Here is a 26,149-nt window from a genome sequence, read left to right as displayed (position 1 = left end):
CTAGGATTGTGACAATGGCAAGTAAAATAGTCGGAAAGCCACAAAAGCCCTTGACCCAACTCTTTACAGAAAGGATGAGGAAGAAAGCAAGGAGTATCTTGGCAGATAGCTCACATCCTCTCTTTAGCCAGTTTGAGCTCTTGAGCTCTGGGAGGCGCTATAGAGTCCCTCTGGATAGATATAGAGTATAAAATGTATTTAAGAAGTCCTTCATCCCAAGTGCCATCAGTAAGTGTTGACCTGCTGATGGTGCCAGATGAAAAGTCAGAGGATTACCAAAGTTATTACACTTCATCTTGAGGGGGGCATGAAATAACAACTCCATGGCAATCCAATCTAGTAACTGTTGAGACATTTCACTCAAACGCTTGAATATGAACCTCATTGTGGTCCATGTGGGAAAAGAAAGGGCACCATTAAGATCATTAGTTTCATCCTGTGTCCTCCAATAGCTCTTGAGATATTTCAGTCTGGACCAAAGTGCTAGCAACATATCAACAATGGCATCCCTAGAGCCATGGCGCTAGCATGACTAAAAATATATTCAAAAACTCATTTAGTCACCTGAAAAAGGTTGGTTACAGATATTTTACTGTAGACACTATGAATCAAATTGTTTTTATTCCATTTTAAGTGTGATTTATCATGCTAGTGTATCCAGTCTTACTGAGTTTTGCTTCAAGACACAAATATTGAGAAGAAAACCAGGAAACAAGGAGAATTACTGCACACTGTCAGCAGCTCGATTCATTTCTGCCTATTATGTGACTGTTTGCATTTTGTCAAATCTAATCTATTCAGCTGAATCCATGACCAAAACACTGAATGAATGTCTTCACAAAAAAAATCCATCCAAAAGTTGTTGAGATATTTCAGTCCAGAAAGTAGTGATGAACACACCATCTCGAGAGCCAAGCCACCCTGTGGCTAAAGTAGCATGACACATTGATATTAGGTGAATCTTTGGTATATTTATTATCACAGTAACAAATAAACTACCCGCTACAATAAGGTGTCTGCACAGTAAACACCTCCCACCAACCCAGATCAGTTTTAACACCATAACACCACATGCTGTGTGGGAGAACTAGTTAGCAAGTGAACAGAGTGTCAGTACCTAATAAATAGTCCAGCTTCTGCCACATCTTGTGGTAGGATAATAAATGTAGACTTGATCAAACCTGGTTAATAAAAAAGCGACTAAGAGAAAAGAGACTAATCTTAAATGACAATTTCATTGTTATTGTGGCTCTCCTCCACTTTGGGATTGGGTTTGGGACTTTGGGAAGTCTCTGTTCCATTCTGGGACTAAACCCTGCTTAACCTTTACAGAAAACAAACAAACAAACAAAGAGACAAACAAAAAATGATTACATGATTCTGGTTACAAGTGTTAAATCCAGAAGACCCTTACATTCTATGTCAGCAAAGCAGTGTTTTTTATTCCACATCTTAAAGCTTTAGTGATCCACCCCCAGCATCACTGTCATCATAACAGTCATCCTGCGCTTAATACCAATATACAACCGCTGTAGTTCCACATATGACACACTTGAAGAGGTATTCTTCTGGTCAGAAACTACCCTGAGGATTCTCCACTGTAGTCGTCATAATCTGAGCCCAGGTCGATAGTCATTCTGAAATCCTCTGAGATCTTATGGTCCACATCAGACAGGATTCTGCTGCTGGACTGGTGCAGTCCTGGATCTGTGGTATCCAAGTTCATGAAAACAACAGAAATAAGTAGTATCGTTAAAGGAATACTGCAAAAAGAGCCAACCATTATCTCAAAATAAGCCTGGACAGGATAAGGCATTACCCAGGCATTACATAGAGGCATGCTGTACATTATCACATATGTACATTATATTATCATTACATATGTATCATTATAAATGCAGTGGCATGTGAAAGTTTGGGCACCCCAAGACATTTGAGCTCTAAGACAACCTATACCAGGGTCTCAGACCATAATTAGCTTGTTAGGGCCATGGCTTGTTCACAATCATCATTAGGAAAGGCCAGGTGATGCAAATTTCAAAGCTTTATAAATATTCTGACCCCTGAAACCTTGTCTCAACATTCAGCAGCCATGGGCTCCTCTAAACAGCTGCCTAGCACTCTGAAAACTAAAATAACTGATGCCCACAAAGCAGGAGAAGGTTATAAGACGATAGCTAAGTGTTTTCAGGTAGCTGTTTATTCAGTTTGTAATGTAATTAAGAAATGGCAGTTAACAGGAACTGTGGAGGACAAGCTGAGGTCTGGAAGACCAAGAAAACTTTCCGAAGAAGCTGCTTGTAGGATTGTTAGAAAGGCAAATCAAAACCCACGTTAGACTGCGAAAGACCTGCAGGAAGATTTATCAGACTCTGGAGTGGTGGTGCGCTGTTCTACTGTGCAGGGACACCTGTACAAATACGACCTTCGTGGAAGAGTCATCAGAAGAAAACCTTTCCTGTGTCCTCTCCACAAAATTCAGCATCAGAAGTTTGCAAAGAAACATCTAAACAAGCCTGATGCTTTTTGGGAACAAGTCCTGTGGAGTGGTGAAGTTAAAATAGAACTTTTTGGATGCAATGAGCAAAGGTATGTTTGGAGAAAAAATGGTGCAGAATTTCATAAAAAGAAAACCTGTCCAACTGTTAAACATGGGCATGGATCTATCATGCTTTGGGCTTGTGTTGCAGCCAGTGGCACAGGGAACATTTCACAGGTAGAGGGAAGAATTCCAGCAAATTCTGGAAACAAACATCACAGCATCTGTAAAAAAGCTGAAGATGAAGAGAGGATGGCTTCTACAACAGGACAATGATCCTAAACACACCTCGAAATCCACGATGGACTACCTTAAGAGGCACAAGCTGAAGGTTTTGCCATGGCCCTCACTGTCCCCCGACCTAAACATCATTAAAAAATCTGTGGCTAGACCTCAAAAGTGCAGTGCATGCTAGACAGCCCAAGAATCTCACAGAGCTAGAAGCCTTTTGCAGGAAGAATGGGGAAAAAATCCCCCTAACAAGAACTGAAAGACTCTTTGCTGGATACAAAAGTGTTTAGAGACTGTGATACTTGCCAAAGGGGGCGTTACTAAGTACTGACCATGCAGGGTGCCCAAACATTTGCTTCAGCCCCTTTTCCTTTGTTGTTATTTTGAAACTGTAAAAGATTTAAATAAAAAAGTGATTTTACTTAAAATATTAAAGAAATGTTTCATCTTTAACTTCATGCCTTTTGGAGATCAGTTCATCTTATACTTACTTAACTATTCACAGTAAACAAACTTTTGACCAGTGCCCAAACTTTTGCACGCCACTCTAACATTTCTGTAACTTAAACAAGGCACTTCATTTCATATAAATTAAAAGTCTCCTACAAACTGCACTCATAAATGACCTGTGTATCACATTATTTTGTAATAAAATTATTATATTCTTTTAAATAGTATCTGCATTTTCTCTGAACCTAGAGTGCACAATCCAGTATTAGTTAATGGATTTTTTCATGTCTGAAGTGACTTTCATCGGTTCATGCCAACTGTGATCATATTGTATGAACCTGAGAGGCATCATGTGTCTTAGTCAGAATTTTCCTTTTTATATTGTGAAGGTCAAAACGCTACTTCTCTTAAATCATCATTGCAGTAGAGCAGTTCCCCCGCTGAGTTCATTTTGTGACACTAACTGGGTCACTGTAACCTTTCTTTGCTTAATTTCTTAACTTTTGTCAACAAAACAAACAACACCACTCTCCCCCTTACAGGTACTATAAAAGTGCCCCTGAGCAAGGCACTGATCCCTGTAGCTGCTGCAGTGGACCTGCATAGTGGTCAGTACAGTAACAGTCAGATGTAGTCACACTGCGGCTCAGCTCCTGAGAACAAGTTGCCCATGTGAATTTTGCTTTCAAATTTTCCTGCAGAGATCAAAGACAATTTTTGAGTTTTGAGTTAATTTGACTGAATTTTATAACGCCGATTTGGCCTTATTAGTTTGAGGCCAATAAACAACATTGCGCACTTAACATATTGTGGCGTGTCAGAGCTAAACTGGTTTTCCAGCATGCAGTGAGACAATGTGTTTAAGACCATAAGCTGAGTAAAACTATGTTTAAATGTGTTCTTAACCACTCATGTTACCTATGAAGAGAGATTTATACTTCTGCGTCAAATTGACTGTGTGTTGCAGTAACCTACACTTTAGCCTGACGTGCACCTCCCCATAAATGTAACTACACGACGCAGACCTCCCTATGTTTATAAGCTGAAAACCATTTCCCTCAGTGGAAATGAACTTTAATTTACTTGTATTTCACACATAAGGAACAGTATTGTCAAGACAATAAAGCCCCCACAAAATAGCATTTGAAATCTTGTGTGTGATTTATCCTGGTTTCATATGAGTAGAGGAAATCTCTGCTAGCCGCTAGGCTAATTTATACAATGTAAAATGCCATAGGTTTGTGCCAATAACGTTAGCATATTATATTAGTTAGGAAAACATGTTTAGTATAAGACAGTTGTTTTGTCGGTGAACCTTGTGAGTTGTAATGGAGCCAAATTTTGTGATGTTACCTTTGTTAAATGTTGCTGTTGTCCCTGGCTTCATATGAGGAGAGGAAATCTCCGCTAGTCGCTTGGCTAATTTCTACAATGTAAAATGCCATAGGCTTGTGTTAAAAACATTAGCATGTTGTATTTGTTGGGAAAATGCATCCAGCAAAAGACAAGTGCTTTGGGTGTGTTTTGAATCAACTAAACTTTACAGCGCTTCACAGAAACCTCGCCACTGACTAGTGTTTTGGAGGTGTAACTGCAGAGTGACAGATACACCATGCACAAATATAATTAATGCTAACAATGGTGCAGGCCACGTGCATAGCTACGGCGTAGGCTCTGCATAAACCCGAAGCACACGTATAAATCCGCCATTACACAGTGATTAATATTATGTTTTTCACAATGCTTCTGATGGGTTACAGTTAATGTTGTGTTAATAGACATTTTGCACCATGAGTTAAGTCATGTACACAGTTAGTGACTGCATGCCTGTGTAGATATTAGAGTGCCTGTCACAAAATTGTGCTGAGGTGACATAGGGAGCACTTCCTGGTTCACAGTTCATGTTTGCCTTATTCTTGCAAATGAGAAACTTAAAAATGCCACAGTACATTTTTATAGTTAAATGAAATTAAAAAAAAGAAAAGTTGTAAATTTTGTACTCAATGTTTTTATGTTCATACAACATAGAATTAAATGCTAAAACACAAATACTACATGTTGAACTGAAATCATTAAAGGTCATGTGACACATTTACTTTGTGTCTGGTGTACTCAAAACTTTTATGTCACTGTACTGTACTAAACTAAAAGTTTTGAGTGCAAGCTGTTTCCCAAAAAAATTTAAGTTGAGTGAGCGAAATGGGATTTGGGTGTGCTAGTTTCAGGGCCCTGCAATAGACCCTTCTCACAGCAAACAAATGGACATGTCAAAGCAGAAAAAAACACACGTGTAAATAATAACATTAACAATGGCTGTATTCCATTATTTGTTCCAGTAAGCGAGTGAGTATGCACAAAAACAGAAATGTGTTAATGTTATTAGTAACACCTTTGCTTTTCCTACACCAAACTTCTAGCTATATAGGCATGCCTATTTAAGAACTCGAACTGTGACCATGTTTCCTGTTTCTGAGTGCTGCTACCAAAGTTAACACAAAAAATGGGCCAGTCCAAAAAACAAAACAAAACAAAAAAAACAAAAAGATCCAGACACTACATCTAGACTAGACACACACATTATTCAAAGTAACTAAATAATGAATAGACTTTGTACTAATGTCATTCCTTTAACAATACCTCACACAGTGCACTGACTAGTTATAAAATGTTCAACCCTGAAGAGTTTTCACACACATTAGATTACATTCTAAGTATTCATCTAACTTTGCTGTGTTCCAACACACTTCAATTCCTATAAACTGCCACTAGAGGGTGCCCCGTTCCTACAAACTGGCATGGCCTTATACTGTCTGTCAACCCAACAATTCCCTTTCATTTAGTCAGTGGGTGTTTAAGTCAAGTAAGGATCCTCAAACTGCCGAATTTCAAGGAGGCTATGTCATCAAACCCCACCAAAGGACTGTTCCAATGTGTGTTCACTGAATGCTAGGAAGGACTCTTGCATTGGCTCTGCAGGATCCTTCCTTGGGAGGAGGAAGGATCCTTGACTTTGAGAAACACTCATTGTGGGTTTTCTTCAGATTCCTCCCACAGTCCAAACACATGCAGGTTTAGTTAACTGGTGATTCTAGGGGTGATGAATGGTTGTCTGTCTCTATGTGTTAGCCCTGTGATAGTCTGGCAACCTGTCCAGGGTGTAGCCTGCCTCTCACTCAGTGACAGCTGGGATAGGCTCCAGCCCCCCATGACCCCTAACAGGATAAGTGGTTATAGATAGTGAATGAATTACTAATTTAATGAATGTATCGTCATTAAGTATAAGGTCTGGTTACTATACATATTTAAGGGCAGCGGTTCCCAAACGAGTTAGGGGAGTTGTTGCAAGATACATTTGTGGGGTGTTAGAGTCGGAATAATATATCGAGTTAATTACTTAATACATTATCCTTAATCAGAAGCGTGTAGACATTTGTAAGCTGTGAAGATGAGTACGTAGCTTTTGTTAAGGCATCACAAGTCAAAGAGTTTGGAACCACAGTCACTTTTAAATTAATCCTTTGGCAAAGTTAAATATCTTGATCTAGAGGAATCTGAATGAAATAATGTCTTGTTTGGGGAAAACACATCCGCTTTGTGGACATAACACTGGGCATGTTGCTGTGTCATGTGATATTCATCTCTACCCTGAGGATGTCCAGTCTGTGTTGTGTTCACTGGCACTCAGACAGGCTGGTAAAACACAGAACCATTGTGTTTTTGTCTCAGTAGGTTACTAAATAAATATACAGACAAACCCAAGCCAAACATAAGCCACGATTGTTACTTGAAAAAATTATCACTGACCAATGGGACCAGGCTGGCCAACTTGTATGCTCTCACTCAGCTGATGGATGATTTGACAGGATTGCTGAAGGTGGGATGGCTGGCTTTGTGGTTGATTACTATGCCAATTTTACAAAGGAGGACGACACTGTAACTGTGTTGTCTGGTTTGTTTTGCTATCAAAGCTAACTTTAGCTAATGCGCTAAAAAGTTAGCATTAAGGAGAAATCCAATATCCCTCTTACTACCTCCCCAGTTACTGATTATGTGGACATGATAACCCTTAAAACACATAACGTTATTCATCCCTGCAACAGTAAATACTTTTTCCCTAACCTGATGTGAAGTGTGTGCTGCACATGCAAGCATTTTTGATGATCGCCTCCATCCAGTACTTTGGTCTTTCTGCAGTTGTCTTTGTTTTTGTCGATGGGCAGTAGCGGCTGGTATGTGATATTTAAGTTTTGAGCTATGACTCTCTGGCACCCAATAACACATCAAGATGACATTTTAAGACTCCTGGCCCTGTGGTGGTGAATCGTGTTTTGCCTCCAGCTGACAAAGTGACTTCATTGTGATGTTGGCTCAAAAAGGGTCTATTGCAACAGCTTCACAGGTGGATTTAAAGTGCACAAGGCAGTTTTGCATAAGTGGACTCAAATTGTAAATCTATTAATACGAGCCTTCATCACAATCCATGTATCAAAAGATGCAATAAAACAAAACAAAACAGTACTTTATGTATGGCTGATAATTTTTCAACCCAATCGCCTTATCACATGGCAGATATTTTGAAACTTTACATTTTAACATTACTGTGGCTAATATATGGTTAAGTCAAGGACAAACAGAAATGACATTGATAAGTCAGACACAACATAAAAAGTGGGAGCTGTGGAGCAGGCAGGTTGCAAAGTGGCTGGCAGAGGAAGCAGCAACAGTAGGCAGGCCAAAGAAATTTAAGATAGGGTGCCCTGAATGACATTTGCCATTTGGTTGCATAGAAATGAATCCTATGATCTATCAGCTCACTCCTTTCCATTAATCAGCTGATCCATCAGCAGATCAGCAGAAAATGACATTGACAATGACTTATGAAATTGTTTTTTCAGCCACACCTGTTGGCTCCACCCATTCTGCATCAGTGCACACCAGGATGGGTGGAGCTTCTTGTTATAAAGGTTAGGAAGAAGAGGTTCAGTGGGGAAAAAGCAGCATCACAGCCCCAAAGGAACCAGTTACGGAGGGTGTGGACCCTGGAGATATGATGCTAGTGACAGACAAAGACACACACACACACACACACACACACACACACACACACACACGCACGCACAGAAAGAGAGAGAGAGAGAGAGAGAGAGAGAGAGAGAGAGAGAGAGAGAGCATAACCAGAGACACAGAGAGCTGACAGGTTTACAACAGGAGAGAAAATAAGTGATGAAAAATAGGCAGCAGGAAGGAGCAAGTCTGATGTAGGACGCTGAAGAGAAAGGGCAGACGAGGGCAGAGAGAGGAATAAAGTATCAGAAAACAGACTCTTTAAGTTGGAACTCATGAGAAATTCAGTGTCATGAAAAAAGTGCTACTCTTGTATGGAAATTCACCAGAGTATATAACCCAGTTTGAGTCCTTAATCAAAGTGTAACCATCCAGAGAATAAAGCAGTACGGATTAATAATAAATCATTGAAGTAAACAAAAGTACAGATGTGGAAAGAAGTGCAACATAAAAAATAAAATAAGAGTGTGCAAGAAAAGAGTTGAGAGAGCAAGGAGAGGAAATGAAAGGAAAGCCTCTTTTGAGGGGACACACACACACACGCACGCATGCACACACACACACACACACACACACACACACACACACAGCCATATGTACCTGTTTCTCAGCCCTTGTTATCACTAGCAGCCTTTTGAGAGATTTTGTCTCTCTGGACGGGATCGAGATAAACACCCTGAACACACGGTGCAGCCACTGAACAGGAAAAACTCAATAATAAGCTTCTATGTTCTGTGCATGTGTATGAGCACACACAGTATGGAGAAGCAGTTGCAGAGCAGAGGCTCCAGAGGATGTGGATGAGGATCTCACATAAACTGAAAGTTTTTGCAGGCAGATGCTCAAGCGTTTGAATTAAGGACGCAGAAAACTCACATTTGGTGTCAGTATTAATCTTTTTTCCATTTAATGCTGAAATGCGGAAATGTAGGAATACTTAGTGATCCTTCTCCTTACAGTTATAATGCTGTAAATATGGAAAAAATTTGAATCAGTATTTCTAGTGCATTAAAACACCACACTTACTAATGCGTTTGTCAAAACTAGTTCTACTATAAACTATAGTTTTTACACTTACTAATTTTATAACATAAATGAAACATAAAAATGTTCTGTTTCATCTATAAAGCTTTAAGCAGTAGTGTCATATTTTGGAAATATGCTTTTACTGTACACTTTCTTTTTGAGAGTTCAGTCAGAATATTGATACCACTGTTATGTCTGTACAGTTAATATGAAGCTGCAGCCACAGCATGAAGACTGGAAAAAAGGTCTGTCCAAACGTATCAAAGTGTTCCTCTGGCACCTCTAAAGTTCATAAATCAACATGTTATATCTTCTTTAATTAGTACAGAAACCAAAGAAATTTCTTGGCAAGGTGCAGTCAGAGTCTTGGCATCACCGTGAGGCTGCCAGACAACCAGTTGACACTCCAGGAAGTGACTGCGCCCAGCCAAGAAATAGTTAGAGGTACTGGTAAGCAGACTTTATTACCTTTGAACAGCAGTGATGGGCAAAAAAGGATAAACAAATCTTTTAAAACGACTCTTTTTAGTGTCTGGTATGTACCGAGTCAGCCTGTCAAATGTCAATGTTCTCATGAATCCCTGATTTTTCCAATGCACCCACTGGCAGTTATCATAGGCCACTGCTCTCACTGCCTGCTACAGAGAGGGAATGAGCGAGGACAGATTAAATGGTACTCGAGTTTAGATATTTGCTCGCCAAGGCCAATGGTGCATCCACTTGCTCCTTGGCTGGTCATTCTTCCAACTTTGGTGTGTTCATAAGCTTTAAGTTGTAATGTGGAAACAACATGGATGCTACAAAGAGGATATGTTGTATTTTACTGAGCATTTCACCGACATGTTGATAACAAAGAGCAAAGAAAACATTTGGTAAGCAATGGCATATGATCGCATTTATTAATAGGTTAAAATGCTATTAATAAGGTGATGGCACACTAAAATGTAAGTGAATTCCACCAGAGATACAAACTCATAATTATACCATTCTCGAATGCAGTGATTGGGTTGAGCGTCCTGTCTGTCTTCCCCACGTGGAGGCCTCTGCCTGACGTAACCGCTCGCGTAACATCATTTTAGTTTGTCTCTAATGTAACATAGGCTATAACGTTATATATGACAACACAGCAGCCAGTTGCTAACGATTAGCCTACTGTAGCCTAACATAGTCTGAGCCTCTCTATTATCTTCCTTGTTTGCTGCCAGCCAGACTATCTAACGTTAGCGTTTACGTTATATTATAAAACTCATCAGTCATCACTGACCCTGGATAAGTTTCAAAACTCTGGGGTTGTGTTTGACTGTGCAGGACAGGTAATGTTATGTTTAGTTTGCTTCTAATATAACATGTAACGTTATATGGGGTTAGGGTTTCGTTCAGCAATCAGCAGCGTGTTTTACTCCTCTTCTCTTCTACTCTTCCGTGTATCTAACTTTACCTTGCCAACACCTACGTCTATCATAGACGTAATGAGGACGTAATGGAGGAGGGGGGAGTAGGCCTTTGGAGGGAGGTGGAGTTGCAGGAGGAGGGGGATGGGACTTTGGAGGGAGGCAGGAGTTGTGGATGCTGTGGTGCTGTGTGAAATGCAAGAAAGGTAAGAGTTGATTTATTTCAATATTTCCCAGTTTCAAAATAACAAAAAAGGAAAAGGTCTGAAGCAAAAGTTTGGGCACCTGCATGGTCAGTTCTTAGTAGTGCCCACTTTTGCAAGTATCACAACTTTTAAACGCTGAAATGCTTGAAATGTTCCCTGTACCACTGGCTGCAACACAAGTCCAAAGTATGGTCGATCCACCCCCATGTTTAACAGTTAGACAGGTGTTCTTTTTTATGAAATTCTGCATTCTTTTTTCTCCAAACTACTTTGCTTATTGCATCAAAAATTTCTATTTTAACTTCATCAGTCCACAGGACTTGTTTCCAAAAAGCATCAGGCTTGTTTAGATGTTTAGAGGTTGTATTTGGGTGTCACTGCACAGTAGAACAGTGCACCACCACTCCAGAGTCTGATAAATCTTCCTGCAGGTCTTTTGCAGTCAAACTGGGGTTTTGATTTGTCTTTTAACAATCCTACAAGCAGCTCTCTCTTAAAGCCTTTGGAAACACAGCTTGAAATAGTAAAAATGCATATATTATATCAAAGTCGAGTGTCTCATTAATCATCCACAAAAGTCTGAGTGAAAATAACCATTAATAACTATTAGAAAACCTGGTTTAAAAACAGCTCATTTTGCTGTGCTCTGATTGACAGCTCCCTCGTTTTGATTGACATCTCCCTGGCTCAGCAACGGCTGCCACAAATTTAATCCAGCCATACATGTTTGAGCCCTCTGATGATTCAGAGGACGAAGCAGAAGCCCTGCCAGCTGAAAATGATTCCTTTCAGGTGGTCACTGAATGGTAAGTTTCAAAATGTTTTGTGATTCATATTAATGTTACTTTGAACTTAGAATAGTTAGCATAACTTTTACATGCAATGTTACGGCCGGGCTCCACCGGCTGCAAACATACAGAGTAGCATTGCGGCGTATTCATTTGGGCTCCACTGACTGCGTATGGAAGCGACACATAGAGAAGCCAGCGGGGTTGTTTACTGTTTGCTGAGCCGAGAGGCTGCATGTAGGCTGCATGAAATGTTAAAGCATTTTCCACCTAAGTTATTACATATAGATTTGAGTTATCTACAAGTTTACTGTACTGTTTGTCATCTACTCGCTTTCAAATGTCCGCCACGGACACAGTGTCACGGATAAACAAAAGAAGAGCCGCGTAAAATAGAGAGTTGTCGCGCCGCTCCCGTTGCTGGTGGAGCCACTGTAATTGATTAACAGGGGGGCGAGCTGCTACGGGACTTGCGCTGCAGACGTGCCCGGTTGAGCCCGGGCCGTTAGCTGAGATGAATGACAATGGGAGGCTAGCGCTTTGCCTTTCTTCATTGAGATACGTTTTCATTGAAAACATAAATCTGCTCCATTTTTCTGATAATAGCCTTTTTCATTCAAACACATGCAGTCTTAATAGATTAAATAATCCAGAATTGAATTTAAAATCCTACTGTTAACTTATAAAGCTCTAAATGGTCAAGCTCCGTCATATCTTAGAGAGCTCATAGTGCCATATTATCCCACCAGAACACTGCGCTCTGAGAACGCAGGGTTACTCGTGGTCCCTAAAGTCTCCAAAAGCAGATCAGGAGCCAGAGCCTTCAGCTATCAGGCTCCTCTCCTGTGGAATCATCTTCCTGTTACGGTCCGGGAGGCAGACACCGTCTCCACATTTAAGACTAGACTTAAGACTTTCCTCTTTGATAAAGCTTATAGTTAGGGCTGGCTCAGGCTTGCCCTGTACCAGCCCCTAGTTAGGCTGACTTAGGCCTAGTCTGCCGGAGGACCCCCTATAATACACCGGGCTCCCTCTCTCTCCCTCTCTCTCTCTCTCTCTCTCTCTCTCTCTCTCTCTCTCACTCTCATCCTATTACTGCATCTTGCTAACTCGGCCATTCTGGATGTCACTAACTCGGCTTCTTCTCCGGAGCCTTTGTGCTCCACTGTCTCTCAGAATAACTCATACCGCAGCGGTGCCTGGACAGTGTGACGTGTGTGGTTGTGCTGCTGCCGTGGTCCTGCCAGATGCCTCCTGCTGCTGCTGCCATCATTAGTCATTAGTCATACTTCTACTGTTATTATACACATATGACTATTGTCACACAAGTATGCTGTCTGATATTAATACATACTTTCAACATATTGTACCACAGTAGCCAGAACTATAACTATAATATTATTACTTTCATTAATGTTGTTGTAAGCTACTGTCATTACCTGCATCTCTCTCTCTCTCTCTCTCTCTCTCTCTCTCTCTCTCTGTCTCATTGTGTCATATGGATTACTGTTAATTTATTATGCTGATCTGTTCTGTACGACATCTATTGCACGTCTGTCCGTCCTGGAAGAGGGATCCCTCCTCAGGTGCTCTTCCTGAGGTTTCTACCGTTTTTTTTTCCCCCGTTAAAGGGGTTTTTTTTGGGGAGTTTTTCCTTATCCGCTGTGAGGGTCTTAAGGACAGAGGGATGTTGTATGCTGTAAAGCCCTGTGAGGCAAATTGTGATTTGTGATATTGGGCTTTATAAATAAAATTGAATTGAATTGAAATATGTCTTTACTCTGACACACACACCGACCCTCAAAGCGGGAGAGACCGGTGCCAGCCGGCCGTCTCTCTCGTGTTGTGTAGAAGTATTTGCCCGCCTCGAATTATGTTCCCCTCCGGCTAAAATTGTGTTGTTTCCCGCAGCATCACCTCCGCGATTGGGGATATGTTTATGCGTAGCAAAGCTAACTGCTTGGGGTTGGGGTTAGGGGTGAGGAAGGGTGCACATTACGTCCCCTCCCCGCGAGCCAACACCGGCACCGGGCCCAGGGGGCAAGCCCGGCCGCTCACAAGCTGCCTCTTCCTGTAGCTCCATGAGCTGCAAAGGCTCGGATTGTCCAGGCTCTGGAGCCGGTCAACCGATTCAAGTGCTGCTGGGAGCCCGCCGGAGGCAGAGCCTCCGCTGGGTCGCAGCCGAGCAGTTCAGCCAGTTTACGATCTGTATTTTCTAAACATCAGACTAGAAAGACGAGTTGGCTCAGACTCAAAGAGGCAGATTTAGCTGGAGCAGAAAGGTTTTGTTGCGCTGCCACTGGGGGGCGGGATGAGACAACTGACAGATGATTTATGATTGGTTTGGAATTTATTGCGTAATAAATCTCAGAGATAACCACGGCCAAATCAAACCCAATTTCAAGAATGTACAAAAACTTAAAAGACAGATATTTCGAATTTGGATGGAAAGTGATTTCTAATTGTTTTACATGTTTAATATTATGTACATAAGACCCTAAATTACATAGTTAGAAGGCTATTGTGGATTTGGGTTTCCAGAGGCTTTAAAGTTTTCTTGGTCTTCCAGACCTCAACTTGACCTCCACAGTTCCTGTTAACTGACATTTCTTAATTACATTATGAACTGAGGAAACAGCTACCTGATAACACTTTGCTATCTTCTTACAGCCTTGTCCTGCTTTGTGGGCATCAATTATTTTAGTTTTCAGAGTGCTAGGCAGCTGTTTAGATGAGCCCATGGCTGCTGATTGTTAAATGTTTTGGGATGCACAAACTTTTGTATGGTGCTCTTTTCTTTTTTTCACTCTAAAATTGTAAAAAAAATAAATAAATAAATAACACACTAATATTGCTTAAAATGTTGAAAAGCATGTTTCATTTTTGACTTAATTAATTTTGCAGATCAGTTCATCTACTTACTTGACTGTTCAAAGTTAATAAAATTTTGACCAGGGATGCCCAAGCTTTTGCATGCCACTGTACAAGTGAAATACTGAATCAATGCATTAAAATGAATTGACTCTTTATTAATGTAAACCTATAATGTACATGATGACTGGTAATGCATTGAAGAGCAGTTTTGTGGGGCGGGCAGCACTAGCTGCCTAATATGGATGTGACAGAGAAACTGATACCATATTTTGCAAAACGTATCAAAACTAACAAGGTTTGATATATTTACATATATCAACTTGAAGGAACCAACACTCTAAAAAAGAAAAGGTCCTCCATTACTGTTCGGGCGGATCAAGGCTAGTTGTTTCCCCTTATTTACAGTCTTTATGCTAAATTTGGCTAACCAGCTGCTGGGTGTAGCTAAGTGCACAGTTATGAGAGGTATCAATCTTTCAATGTAGCTCTCTGCAAGAAAGCAAATAAGTGTATTGCCCAAACTGCCGCACTATTCCTTTAAAGATGTCTGCAGTCAGCCAGTGGAAAACTAAACTAAGATATTTAGTGTCTTCTTGTCTTAAAGCCGAAGCTCTAATTGTCTTTTAAAGTTGCTGAAAGGAAGCTGACAACAAAACTTCACAACTCCACAATCAGATCGTCCACTGACAGCTATGAGATTTTATTTTAAATACTTATGTATCATTTTTAGAACAGTTTGTACTCCAGTATTTAGTTTATAGGACTTATTTCTCAGAAAATATTGAGATAAAGAGAAAAAACAACAACAAAAGAGCAACAATATGATCAGTGATAAAACAAAAATAACACTGAATAATCCCACCCTTAAACTGTAAGTAACACTGTGTCATTCTGCTTCTCATGCCTCAGTTGTAACTCCGGTGTGAAATGTCCCATTTCCATTCTAAATGCCAGTGACGCTTGCTGCTTTGTTGAGCTCATGACACAGCAGATGGACAGACAAAAAGACTACACCATCTACAAGCATTTTCTGCTCCACATTTCACCATTACTTTGTTGTTATGTGCACTTAAGGAGCTGGAGAGAATGAGGAAGATTTTCTAAAATGTAACCTGAATTTACTCATAGTTGGGTGGACTACATGCTTCCCACTGGGAGATGCTGTGCATTATCCATTTCCACTATGACTATACGGCTCCAGTACAGCAGCTGAGTGCTCAGTGCCTTGCTTAACAAAAGTTACTCATTCACTTTCTTCACTTATAAAACATTTCCCTGGAGTCCAGGATTCTTGTCACTAGGCTCTTTCTAAATCCACAAAACCTAAGTCAACACATTTAAATGCAAAACAGGCCAAAAGTGAATTCTAAGATTGAACAAAGCACCTACTGTATGATGTTATGTATTGCTGGTTATCTGCCAAATCATTCTGGTGATCTCTCAGATTGTCTCTTAGACTCTCTCCTCCTGTATTCTGATCATGAAGGTCTGCAGAAAAACAGAGGGGAACGTCTTCATTTATATACAGTTCTCTATTTTATCTCAGTATAAGTTTAAAGGTCCAGTGTGTAGGATTCAGGGGGATATATAAGCAGAAATATAATATGCTATTCATTTGTATATTTTCTTTAGTGTATAATCACCTGAAAAATAAGAATTGTTGTGTTTTCGTACTTTACAATGAGCCATTTATATCTACATATGGGGCCGAGTAGGTACTGCTACGACTGAAGCAGCTACGCAACCCGCCCTCCAGCGACATAACTCATCCAACATACCTACACATCAGTCCATGATCAGCTACCTTTGCACCTTGGTCCAAAGGCTGAAGCTCATAGGAAAATACTAAGTTAGCATTTGGCTAGCTATAAAGAGTTTGGATGAGGGAGAGATGGTTAAGGTTAGGGTAAGGGTAACATCTTCTTAATTATTTGAGGGGGATCACATCTTCATGTGTAATGGATTACAAAGTAGACTACTAATACATTTGGCCTTATATTTATTTATCACAATGCTGCGTTGTAGCATGGTTTAAATAAATGTGGCGTTGGTGTGTTTGTCTTGCACTGGTGAGGGTTGAGGTTTGTGGGCTCCAAATGGAATGTAGCTGCAGCTTTCAAGTCTCTACAGAGCAGGTCTCCTTCCATGGAGTCTGCAGTGTTGTTACTATAGCCCCTTTTTCACTGCACAAAAAAACCCGGCATTGATGGAAACACAATGCCCCGCTGAATGTGCTAATTTTAGCCCCTTAACTGGCGAGATGCAATGACGCATTACCATAAAATGCTGTCCATCTCCACCGCACCATTGATCTAAATGAGTCTGCACCAAGTTTGACAGAGCAACTGAATAAGTAAGAGATATATAAAAAGAGGGAACAACTTATGTTTTCACTGGCCTCCATGCTGCATTCTACTGTTTACTAACCTATTTTCCAGCCGGTCTGTGACGTTGAACATGACATACCAAAGGAAAAAAAATAAAACATACACAGAAACACATGCTTATCTGCTGCAGAGCTGTGTACACAGCTGTGGTCTAATGGCAATGGGACAGGAGTCTACAGCCTATTTTAGCAGGTTAACCTGTGTTTGGAAAAAAACAACAACAAAAAAAACACATACACATGCTACTTTCACGAAAAAATGTAGTAAGGTAGCCCAGAACCAACAAACCAAACACTGGCTATAGATAGGGCCATTCGTGTTTTTGTGTCAGTCATCGTAGTTCTCCTAAACACTTGGCACACGGGAGAAGTTCAGCTGGTTGCAATCTGCAATCTCACTGCTAAATGCCACTAAATCCTACACGCAAGACCTTTAAATTTCACTTGTTTACAGTCTAGTTTTAATTTGGTTTTTACTTAGTTTTGCTTGTAGTTTTAATATATTTAATAAGGATTATATATATTTTTAAGTGCACTGGTGTAACAACTTCAGAACAGGTTTTAAGAGAAATATGTATGTAAAAACTTCTCACGTGTATTCACTGAGGATAGTGGCAGAGTGGTTCTGGACAGTTTGCGGTGGTGGATTGATTGATTTAAGAGAAGATATCTAGTGGATTTGGTTTTGGGCCTGTCTGCCTAAGCAGCAGCTACCTCCAGGCCAGCAGACCACCAGGCCTACAAGCCTGAGGTCTACTCCATCTACGGCCCTGCAGCCTGAAGCCTTCTCCATCCACTCTACTGAGGCCTACTCCATCTGCTGCTTCGCAGCCTGAGGCCCTCTCCATCCACTCTGCACTACAACCTGAAGCCTTTTCCATTTACTGCTCTACAGCCTAAGCAGCTTATCTTCACATCTAACTGGTAGGACCCTGTTTTGTCTGATTATCTTTAACTTGATAAAATGCCACCTAAGAAGAGTGAAGAAGACTATGTTTCTCTCTCGGTTGTTCGAGACCTCTTGGATCAGCAAAAGGCTTTCTATAAAGACCTGATCATGCAACAAGTGAATAGCTTTAAGAGCTTTGTGAAAATGATTCATGATTCCAACAATAAACGTGTTGATGATCTGACTAGAGAACTGCAGGAGGTAAAAAGGAGCCTTGAATTTACTCAAAGTGAAGTGGATGGTTTGAAAGTCACTTTAACATCTGTGACCACGGATACAATTAAATACCTCCAATCCAACACTGAGGCCCTGCAAGTCGATAATAAACACTGGATGGCCAAAGCTGAGTATTTAGAAAACCAATCTAGGAGAAATAACATTGTTATAGATGGCATCCCCGAGTCACCTGATGAAAGTTGGTCTGAGTCAGAGAAGAAATTCAGAGAAATCTTAACTGGAAAAATGAAAATCGATCAAAGGCACATTGAAATTGAACGAGTGCACCGCACTGGGAAGCTGTTGGCCGGCGGTGATGGGAAAAGAAGAAGACCTATGGTAGTTAAGCTACTTAGGCACAAAGACAAACAGTCAATCCTCTCAAAAGCCAAAATCTTAAAGGGCACAAACATTTATATTAATGAGGACTACTCCGATGCTGTGCACCAAAAGCGTAAAGAACTGGTGCCGAAGATAAGAACGGCAAGAGCAAGGGGAGACATTGCATATCTAAAATATGACAAGCTTGTCATGCATCCCCGAGGAGAGCAACCTAATCGTCCTTTAGTGGCAAATGCTGCTGAAATTACGGCCCAGGACAGTAATTAAGCCTTTGTCTTTGGACACCAGTATATCATGATCAATGACCAGTGTGCAAAATGCAAAAAAGGGTAAATACTTATATTTGTTGTGGTATTTGCAAAAACATATTCCACTATCGATGTACACCTGTTACAAAGAAGAACATTGATCTATGGTCAAACTGGTTTTGTCAGACATGTACTGAACTGTTTCCCTTTTATTCTTTGGATATTGGTGATTATCTTGCTGTTACAAACACCACAGAATCAATTTCTATTACAAATGAGCATTATGTTTATAACCCTTTTGATTTAGAAAGGGGTGATAGCGATAAATATGACTTAAATTGGGATCCAGATGTGAATGTCCTATCAGAAACATATACTTCCATCTTGCAACTATATGAATGAAAATCAGTTCAATACTTTTAGATGTTCTATTCCACTAGATTTACATACCTTTTCAACCCTCCATATGAATATCCGGAGTCTGGTAAAGAATCATGATCAGTTAATTCATTATCTAACATCTCTTGAGCATACTTTTCCAATTATAGCACTTACAGAAACCTGGCTTTCTGAAAACATTAGCAGTTTATATGAACTTCCCTTGTACAATTCAGTGCACTCTTACAGAGAAAATAAAGTGGGTGGTGGTGTATCTATTTTTATCCACCGTGATTAGGAATACAAGATAAGACACGATTTGTGCTTGAATTCTGAAACTGTGCCAGTTGAATCAGTTTTCATTGAAATGTTTGTTGAAGCCAAAAAAATCATTATAGGTTGTGTGTATCGTCCACCAAATACTGTAATTAGTGAATTCAATGATTGTGTGGCTAATGCAATGGATGTTATTAATAAGGAGGGGAAATTATTGTTCATCTTGGGTGATTTTAATAATAATCTCCTCAAGATGGAAACACACTCAGAAATTGAGGACTTCTTAAGTACTATGTATTCCAATTACTCTTATCCAGTCATAAGTAAACCCACCAGAGTAAATGATAAAACGGCTACTTTGATTGATAATATTTTTTACCAATTCTTTGAATGAGGTGATCCATTCTGGAATATTAGTTACAGACATATCTGATCATTTTCCTATATTTCAGTTCACTAGGCTTAAAGGTCAATATACCAAGCAAACAAGAAACAGAACAGCCCATCGTAAATTCAATAAACATAACATTTCAATATTTAAGAAAGAGCTTGAGGAAGTCTCATGGAGTGAAGTGTACAGATGTCCAGATGCTAAATCTGCATACAAGTGTTTTTCTCATTCTCTGAATGTAGTATTTAACAAATGTTTTCCACTTGTGTTACCTGTTAGACCTAAATGTAATGGAGATAATAGCAAACCTTGGTTTACCTCAGGATTATATAAATCTTCTAAGAAAAAAATAAGTTGTATAAGAAGTATTTGTTATCACCAACACCTCTAAATCTAGCATTATATAAAAGCTATAAAAACAGATACAACCACCTTCTGAAATTGGCAAAAAAGAACTATTACTCACAACAATTAAAGGAATCATCAAATAACATCAAATACACATGGCAAATTATCAGCCAGTTGAGCAAAGAAAGAAAGAAAAAGCTGAGTTTCCTTCAACTTTTTCCAATGGTGCTGAATCATTTTCTAATCCCTATGATATTACATGTAAATTTAATGATTTTTTTTTGCTAATATTGGTCTTTCACTTGCAAAAAAGATTCCTAATATAGAGTGTAATCCTTTAGATTATATTCATGGTAAATTTCCAATTATGTCTAACTTTATCAAACCTAAACCTGAAGAAATTAAAGAAATAATTACAGGGCTGAAGAATACTGCCGCGGGACACGACGAAATTGGCGCCTTTCTTATAAAAGAAGTAAAAGAGTGTCTTGCAGATCCGTTAACCTATATTTTTTCTGTCTCCATGGATAAGGGTAAAGTTCCTGATGATTTAAAGTTGGCAAAGGTCATTCCTCTATATAAGGCTGATGACCCCAATCGTTTTACAAACTATAGACCCATATCAATTTTACCTTATTTCTCAAAAATATTAGAAAAACTGGTCTACAAAAGAATTTTTCAGCATCTGGAACTGAATAACATATTATACACGCATCAGTATGGTTTCAGAAAAAATCACTCTTCCTACATGGCCCTGCTCCAGCTGGTAAACAAAATCATATCAGCACAAGATCACAATGAATATGCATTAGGTATTTTTCTGGACCTGTCCAAAGCATTTGACACTGTAAACCATCATATTTTACTGTCAAAATTAGACAGATATGGTTTTAAAGGACATGCTCTTAGCTGGCTAGGTGATTATCTTAAAAACAGACAGCAATATGTATATTTCAAAAATTGTGTCTCTTGTAAAGCTACCATCCAATGTGGGGTCCCTCAAGGCTCAATTCTTGGACCATTATTATTTCTTATTTATGTTAACAATTTGGCTACTGTGTCTAAAGACATTTTACTTATTCTTTTTGCAGATGATACTAATTTAGTGATGTCAAACAGCAATTTTGATTGTCTTATGAGTGAGGCAGATAGGGGTCTCAAAGAATTTTCAAATTGGTTTAAAATAAACAAATTATAATCTTAATATCTTTGAATGTAAAAAAATCAAATTAATTAAGAAAATTCGTTATTTCTTAAACAAGTCTTGTTTGCTGATCCTGTATTATAGTCTTATTTTTCCATATATTAGTTACTGTAACATTGTATGGGGTTCAAACTATTACACTAGTCTTAAGAGGATCTACATGTTACAAAAAAGATTTGTCAGAAGTGCCACTTTTTCAAATGCACTTGTTCCGTCTTTGCCACTATTTCACAAACTTAAGCTCTTAACAATTTATGACATAAACACAATTCAGATTTGTACTTTTGTTTATAAAACCAGATTTAGGAGAGATCTTTTGCCTGAGTGCTTTGAGAATTATTTCACACTGAATTCTGACGTTCATCAATATAGTACCCGGCAAGCCAATTTTATACATTTGCCTAAGAATCTCACCACAAGGGGTCAGCTTTTGGTGAAGTATCGTGGTGCAAAGCTGTGGAATTATCATCAATACTTGGTAAATATCTCTCCATCCCTGTCAATATTTAAAAACAATTTAAAACAATTTCTGGTTTCTCTATATTCAAAATGAACTATAAAATTGTTTAGATGCAGGATAAACTTTGCATTTGACTATGGTGATTTGATGATCTTTTGAATGCAGATTAGTGTCACACCTTAAGTGGTACATTTGATTAGTATTTTGTTTCTGTTCTCTATTTTGTTTGTTTCTGATAAATATACAAAACACGCGCACACACACACATACACACGGCATTGATTAGAGACTTTATTAGATGGCATACTTTATGTTTCATTTCTACTTTATATTTCTATTTTTGGTACTATATTGTATCTTATTAATTATTTTAAAGGCAATTTTAAATCTTTGTCTTTTTTGTTTTATTGAATATTTAGGTGAGATAACTTATAACCCTTTAAGGAGTTTTTCATCTCACCTGCACAGTCTGTTTTTTGTTGTTGTTGTTGTTTTTAAAACCAATTGTTTTAATATTGTGCAAATAAATAATACGAAATAATACGAAAATGTACAAAACATTAAAAAAATTACAAGATTAAAAATGTAAAAATTCCAAGCTAACCTAAGATGAATTCTACATTACAGTGCATACACAGACAAACAAGATTTTCTGAGTTTATGTTTATCTTAGATAGTTTTTTAGACAGTTCTAGTGCAGCTGGGTTTAATTTTTGTTATGCCACAGTATGTTACATTTAATTCTTGTCAAGATGATAAAATCCTCTGAAGCAGCATTAAGGTGACTGTAACTGGAACTGACATTAAACACACATACCATGGACATACCTGCATGGCTGATGAATGTCAGTGTAGCGCTGAAGCCCCTGTGTGCGATGCTGCTGTCTGACGTAAACTGAAGCACCATGATGCTGTGGTAGGACAGTACGGGTGGAGGAATACTGCCACCACACAGCACCACTACACAAAACATAACAAAAGAAACCTCTTATTGCAGGTTTTTGAATCTGAAAATAATGCAATAAAGACAGAGAGAGAAGACATCTGGAGATGCAGACATGAGTAAAGCAGGGAAAAAGAATGAGAAAAAAAGATAGAATGGAGCTTGTTCATCTGACACTCAGAGATTCATCCTTCCTACCAATCTCCTCTGTTCCTTCCACATCTCCCAGGACAGTGAGAGAATCATACAAGCATGTGTCTGACTCCTCCAGGTAGAAATCTGTAAAGTCCAGCTGAAACACAACACAGTTATTAATCACTGATTGTGGAAGAGTTTGCAACACAATGCTGTGTTTGAAGGTTTAAGTCATTTCATTTTGACTCACTGGAAGTATTTGTGTATCACCTTAACAATGTGACCCTGTGGAGCATAGACAACCCAGCGCAGGATGCAGTCATTGCTGTAGAATTGTGGGTAATTTGGGCTGTGGACAGCAGTCTGATCTTCAATGAAAACTGTCCCGCATCCTGATTGCACACACACACACACACACACACACACACACACACACAGACACAGACACAGACACAGACAGACACAGACACACACAGACACACACACACACACACACACACACCCATGGGAAAACAAAAACACAGGCACACCCAGTATAATTACACTTCCAAGAGACAAACCAGTTTAGCACAAATACACACACTCGTCTGCACACTGAACACACACATTATTAACAGCTGGGTTCATCCTCTCCACAGCTACCCTACTACACAGTGTGTTTGTGTATGTCTTGTGCAGCTCATTATTGTGTCATGGGACATGTGCCGGCACAACTCCCAGGTTGCTATGAGATCCACAATCAAGACACATAGCAGAGGGAACAGCTGTGTATGAACTGTACATACTGTTTAAGCTAAGTGACAGACACAGAGCAGACTACTGTACTGTGCAAATACACATTGGCATTACATGCAGAGATGTATGTGCCTGTGTGCTGTATCTGTGTGTTTGTGTTGTATGTTGTTTCCCACCAGGATCAGAGTGTCCATGGACAGCACGGTGCCTGATGACAAAGCCACTTCCTGCTCTGTTTATGTCAGAGGAGAAGAGGAGTGTTGCAAACTGGGAATTATTCAGGAGCACTGGGCCAGGAAGGACACCTCCACAGAAAATCCCTGTTAAAACAGAGCACGATAAAGGAGATAAAAACATACTGTAGTCCAGTGTGTGCACATGTCTGTATAAATGTAACTTGTTAGTGTGGTGTTAGGTTAATGATTCTTGTCAGCTTTTGTAACTTATTGTAGAACTGTTAAGGCTCCAGCTCTGTCACTTGGAGGTTTAAAGGAGCAAGTTAAAATGTTGGAAAAGGTATGTCCTGGAACTACTGCTTGGCGGATGACAAGGTTCAAAATATGGGGAAGCTACAAGGAGCTTACTGGTGTTGGGCAAGTTACTCTCAAAATGTAATACATTACATATTACTGGTTACCTTCAATTGAAAGTCATATGTTACTTTATAATATTACTGTCTGTGTAGAGTAATAAGTTACTTATTACACTAATTTTGCATTACTTTCACCAAAATGACCTAAAAGGCATTTTAAATGGATGAGGGTCATGTTGTTCCACAGCAGGTTATCACAGTACAGAAGCTCCAGTCTATTCCCAGGCGGCTCTGCTGCCTCTGATGAAAGTCTGTGTGATCAAAAAGTGTCTGAAACTCACCAACAGGTCTGTGGGTCCCTGCTGAAACAGTGAGACGATCGTAGCGACAATACGTGTCATTTTCCAGATCAAAATGATCAAACTCCAGTAGAATACTATGACCTGGAGGAACTCTGAGACTCCATACACACCACCTGAAGAGACACAAAGGAAGAATTTATCCATGGCACTGACATCTAACGCACACTCTCTCTGTCAATTCACACAACTCGCTAAAAAAACAATATTTGTATACACAAATTTCTGATCTCTGATTTAGATCCCTTTCTGGTGCTGACTGTGACATTCTATTCTGTGCAAATAGAAACGATTATCCCTGTAAAGGATGCTGGTTTAATGTCACAGTTACAATCATTTGTTTTTTAAGTTCTCTCTCAGGAGTGTCACTCACTGGTTGTTGTCATAGTGATCACCAGGGAGGGCGGGGTTTCTGATTACCCCCTCACTGTCAGCTACAGGCCCATCTCTCACGCTGCAGAGTTCTGACACACACACACACACACACACACACACAGAGAAAGAGAGAGAGAGAGAGAGAGAGAGAGAGAGAACTGCGCACATCAAAGAAGCATTATGAAATATAGATAACAGTGGCTGTGATGAGAAGAAAAACAACTCACTTGATAAAGTCATTCCCTGCTGCTGCTCATCAGCTAAACAGACAAGCATAAAAAAGAGAATATGTAGAAGCACAAATCCTTATCAACATCATCAAATGTTACATTTACATCTAGTGGTAGAACTGTGGACAGATGCCTACAGTCTACGTTCACTTTTAATCATATACAACCTTGTATCACAGACTGATGACCAAAGGTCTTTTAATGAACTGGATAATGTCATTATTGTGCATGCCACAGTCATCACGTTTTACACAACCCCGTCTTACTGCAAAGTCGTCGAATACTGGCACTTGCTCAGTGACTTCTAGCATCAGACACCAATGACAAAAGATGTCCTCAGGTCAGCATGATACGCTGTCGGTCACCAGTATACTGTAACCCCAAAAGTCCAAGTTGGGCAGGTGGGAGGGGTGGTGGATGGGTCCAACAACTGCCGACTTTCACCCAGGAGGCTGGTGCTCGCATCCCGTATGAATGTAAAGTCAAACCCTGCTCTTTTTTCCTAAACTCAACTGTGTATCTGTGTTGGCTGTAACCACATACGTTTGTTACTGAAGGAAAATATGTCAGTTCTTGGTGTTGTACCAATGTGGTGCATTTACTCTGAAAGAGACTGTATGCAGTCTGTACTGTGCTGTACTGAAAATGGAAGTGTATTTTGAAAACAGACAGTGCATGTAACAGGCAGAAGTTGACACGGTGTCCCAGAAGATCAGCAACCATCGCACTCAGGGTACCTTGCACTTCATATCTTGATGTGGAAAGTCCACAACCAAACGTTAGTATGTGACGAGGTTGGAGTGAGAATGTGGTGTTTTACAAGGGTTCCACATAGATAGTAATCTTAGCTAGCACACTTAGCTTGCACAGATCGATCACTGTCTATAAACCTACCTATAATTCCATCTTATGGAATTACCAGCTGGTCTGCAAATCTAACAGTGATGTTCAAGATTCTTAGTTTCTTTAGGATGGTGAGGAAAATGACCCCTGAGAAAGTCTATAGCTATCCATTATTAGGTATGCTATTAATATTTTCTCTTGCTTTTTTCATGTGCTTTAGCTTTGTGCTA

General features: G+C 39.6%; 1 protein-coding gene across 1 annotated transcript in view; it reads right to left on the bottom strand.

Annotated features, from left to right (window-relative positions):
• Positions 1–711: 711 nt before the first annotated feature.
• LOC117262513 (ovochymase-2) overlaps positions 712–26,149 on the bottom strand; it is a 34,035-nt gene continuing 8,597 nt past the window's right edge. The window contains exons 8-16 of the mRNA XM_033635518.2: positions 25,074–25,106; positions 24,845–24,935; positions 24,454–24,587; positions 23,757–23,900; positions 23,116–23,237; positions 22,909–23,002; positions 22,596–22,727; positions 15,959–16,057; positions 712–1,707 (exon numbers count right to left, since the gene is read on the bottom strand). Of these exons, the coding sequence (XP_033491409.1) occupies positions 1,580–1,707; positions 15,959–16,057; positions 22,596–22,727; positions 22,909–23,002; positions 23,116–23,237; positions 23,757–23,900; positions 24,454–24,587; positions 24,845–24,935; positions 25,074–25,106 (977 nt within the window). The 3' untranslated portion in view covers positions 712–1,579. The remainder of the gene's footprint in view (positions 1,708–15,958; positions 16,058–22,595; positions 22,728–22,908; positions 23,003–23,115; positions 23,238–23,756; positions 23,901–24,453; positions 24,588–24,844; positions 24,936–25,073; positions 25,107–26,149) is intronic.

This window comes from Epinephelus lanceolatus, chromosome 5, assembly GCF_041903045.1.
Source record: "Epinephelus lanceolatus isolate andai-2023 chromosome 5, ASM4190304v1, whole genome shotgun sequence".
Taxonomy (NCBI): Eukaryota; Metazoa; Chordata; class Actinopteri; order Perciformes; family Serranidae; genus Epinephelus; species Epinephelus lanceolatus.
The sequence above is the reverse complement of the archived record's forward strand: the minus strand, read 5'-3'. Positions and strand labels throughout refer to the sequence as shown.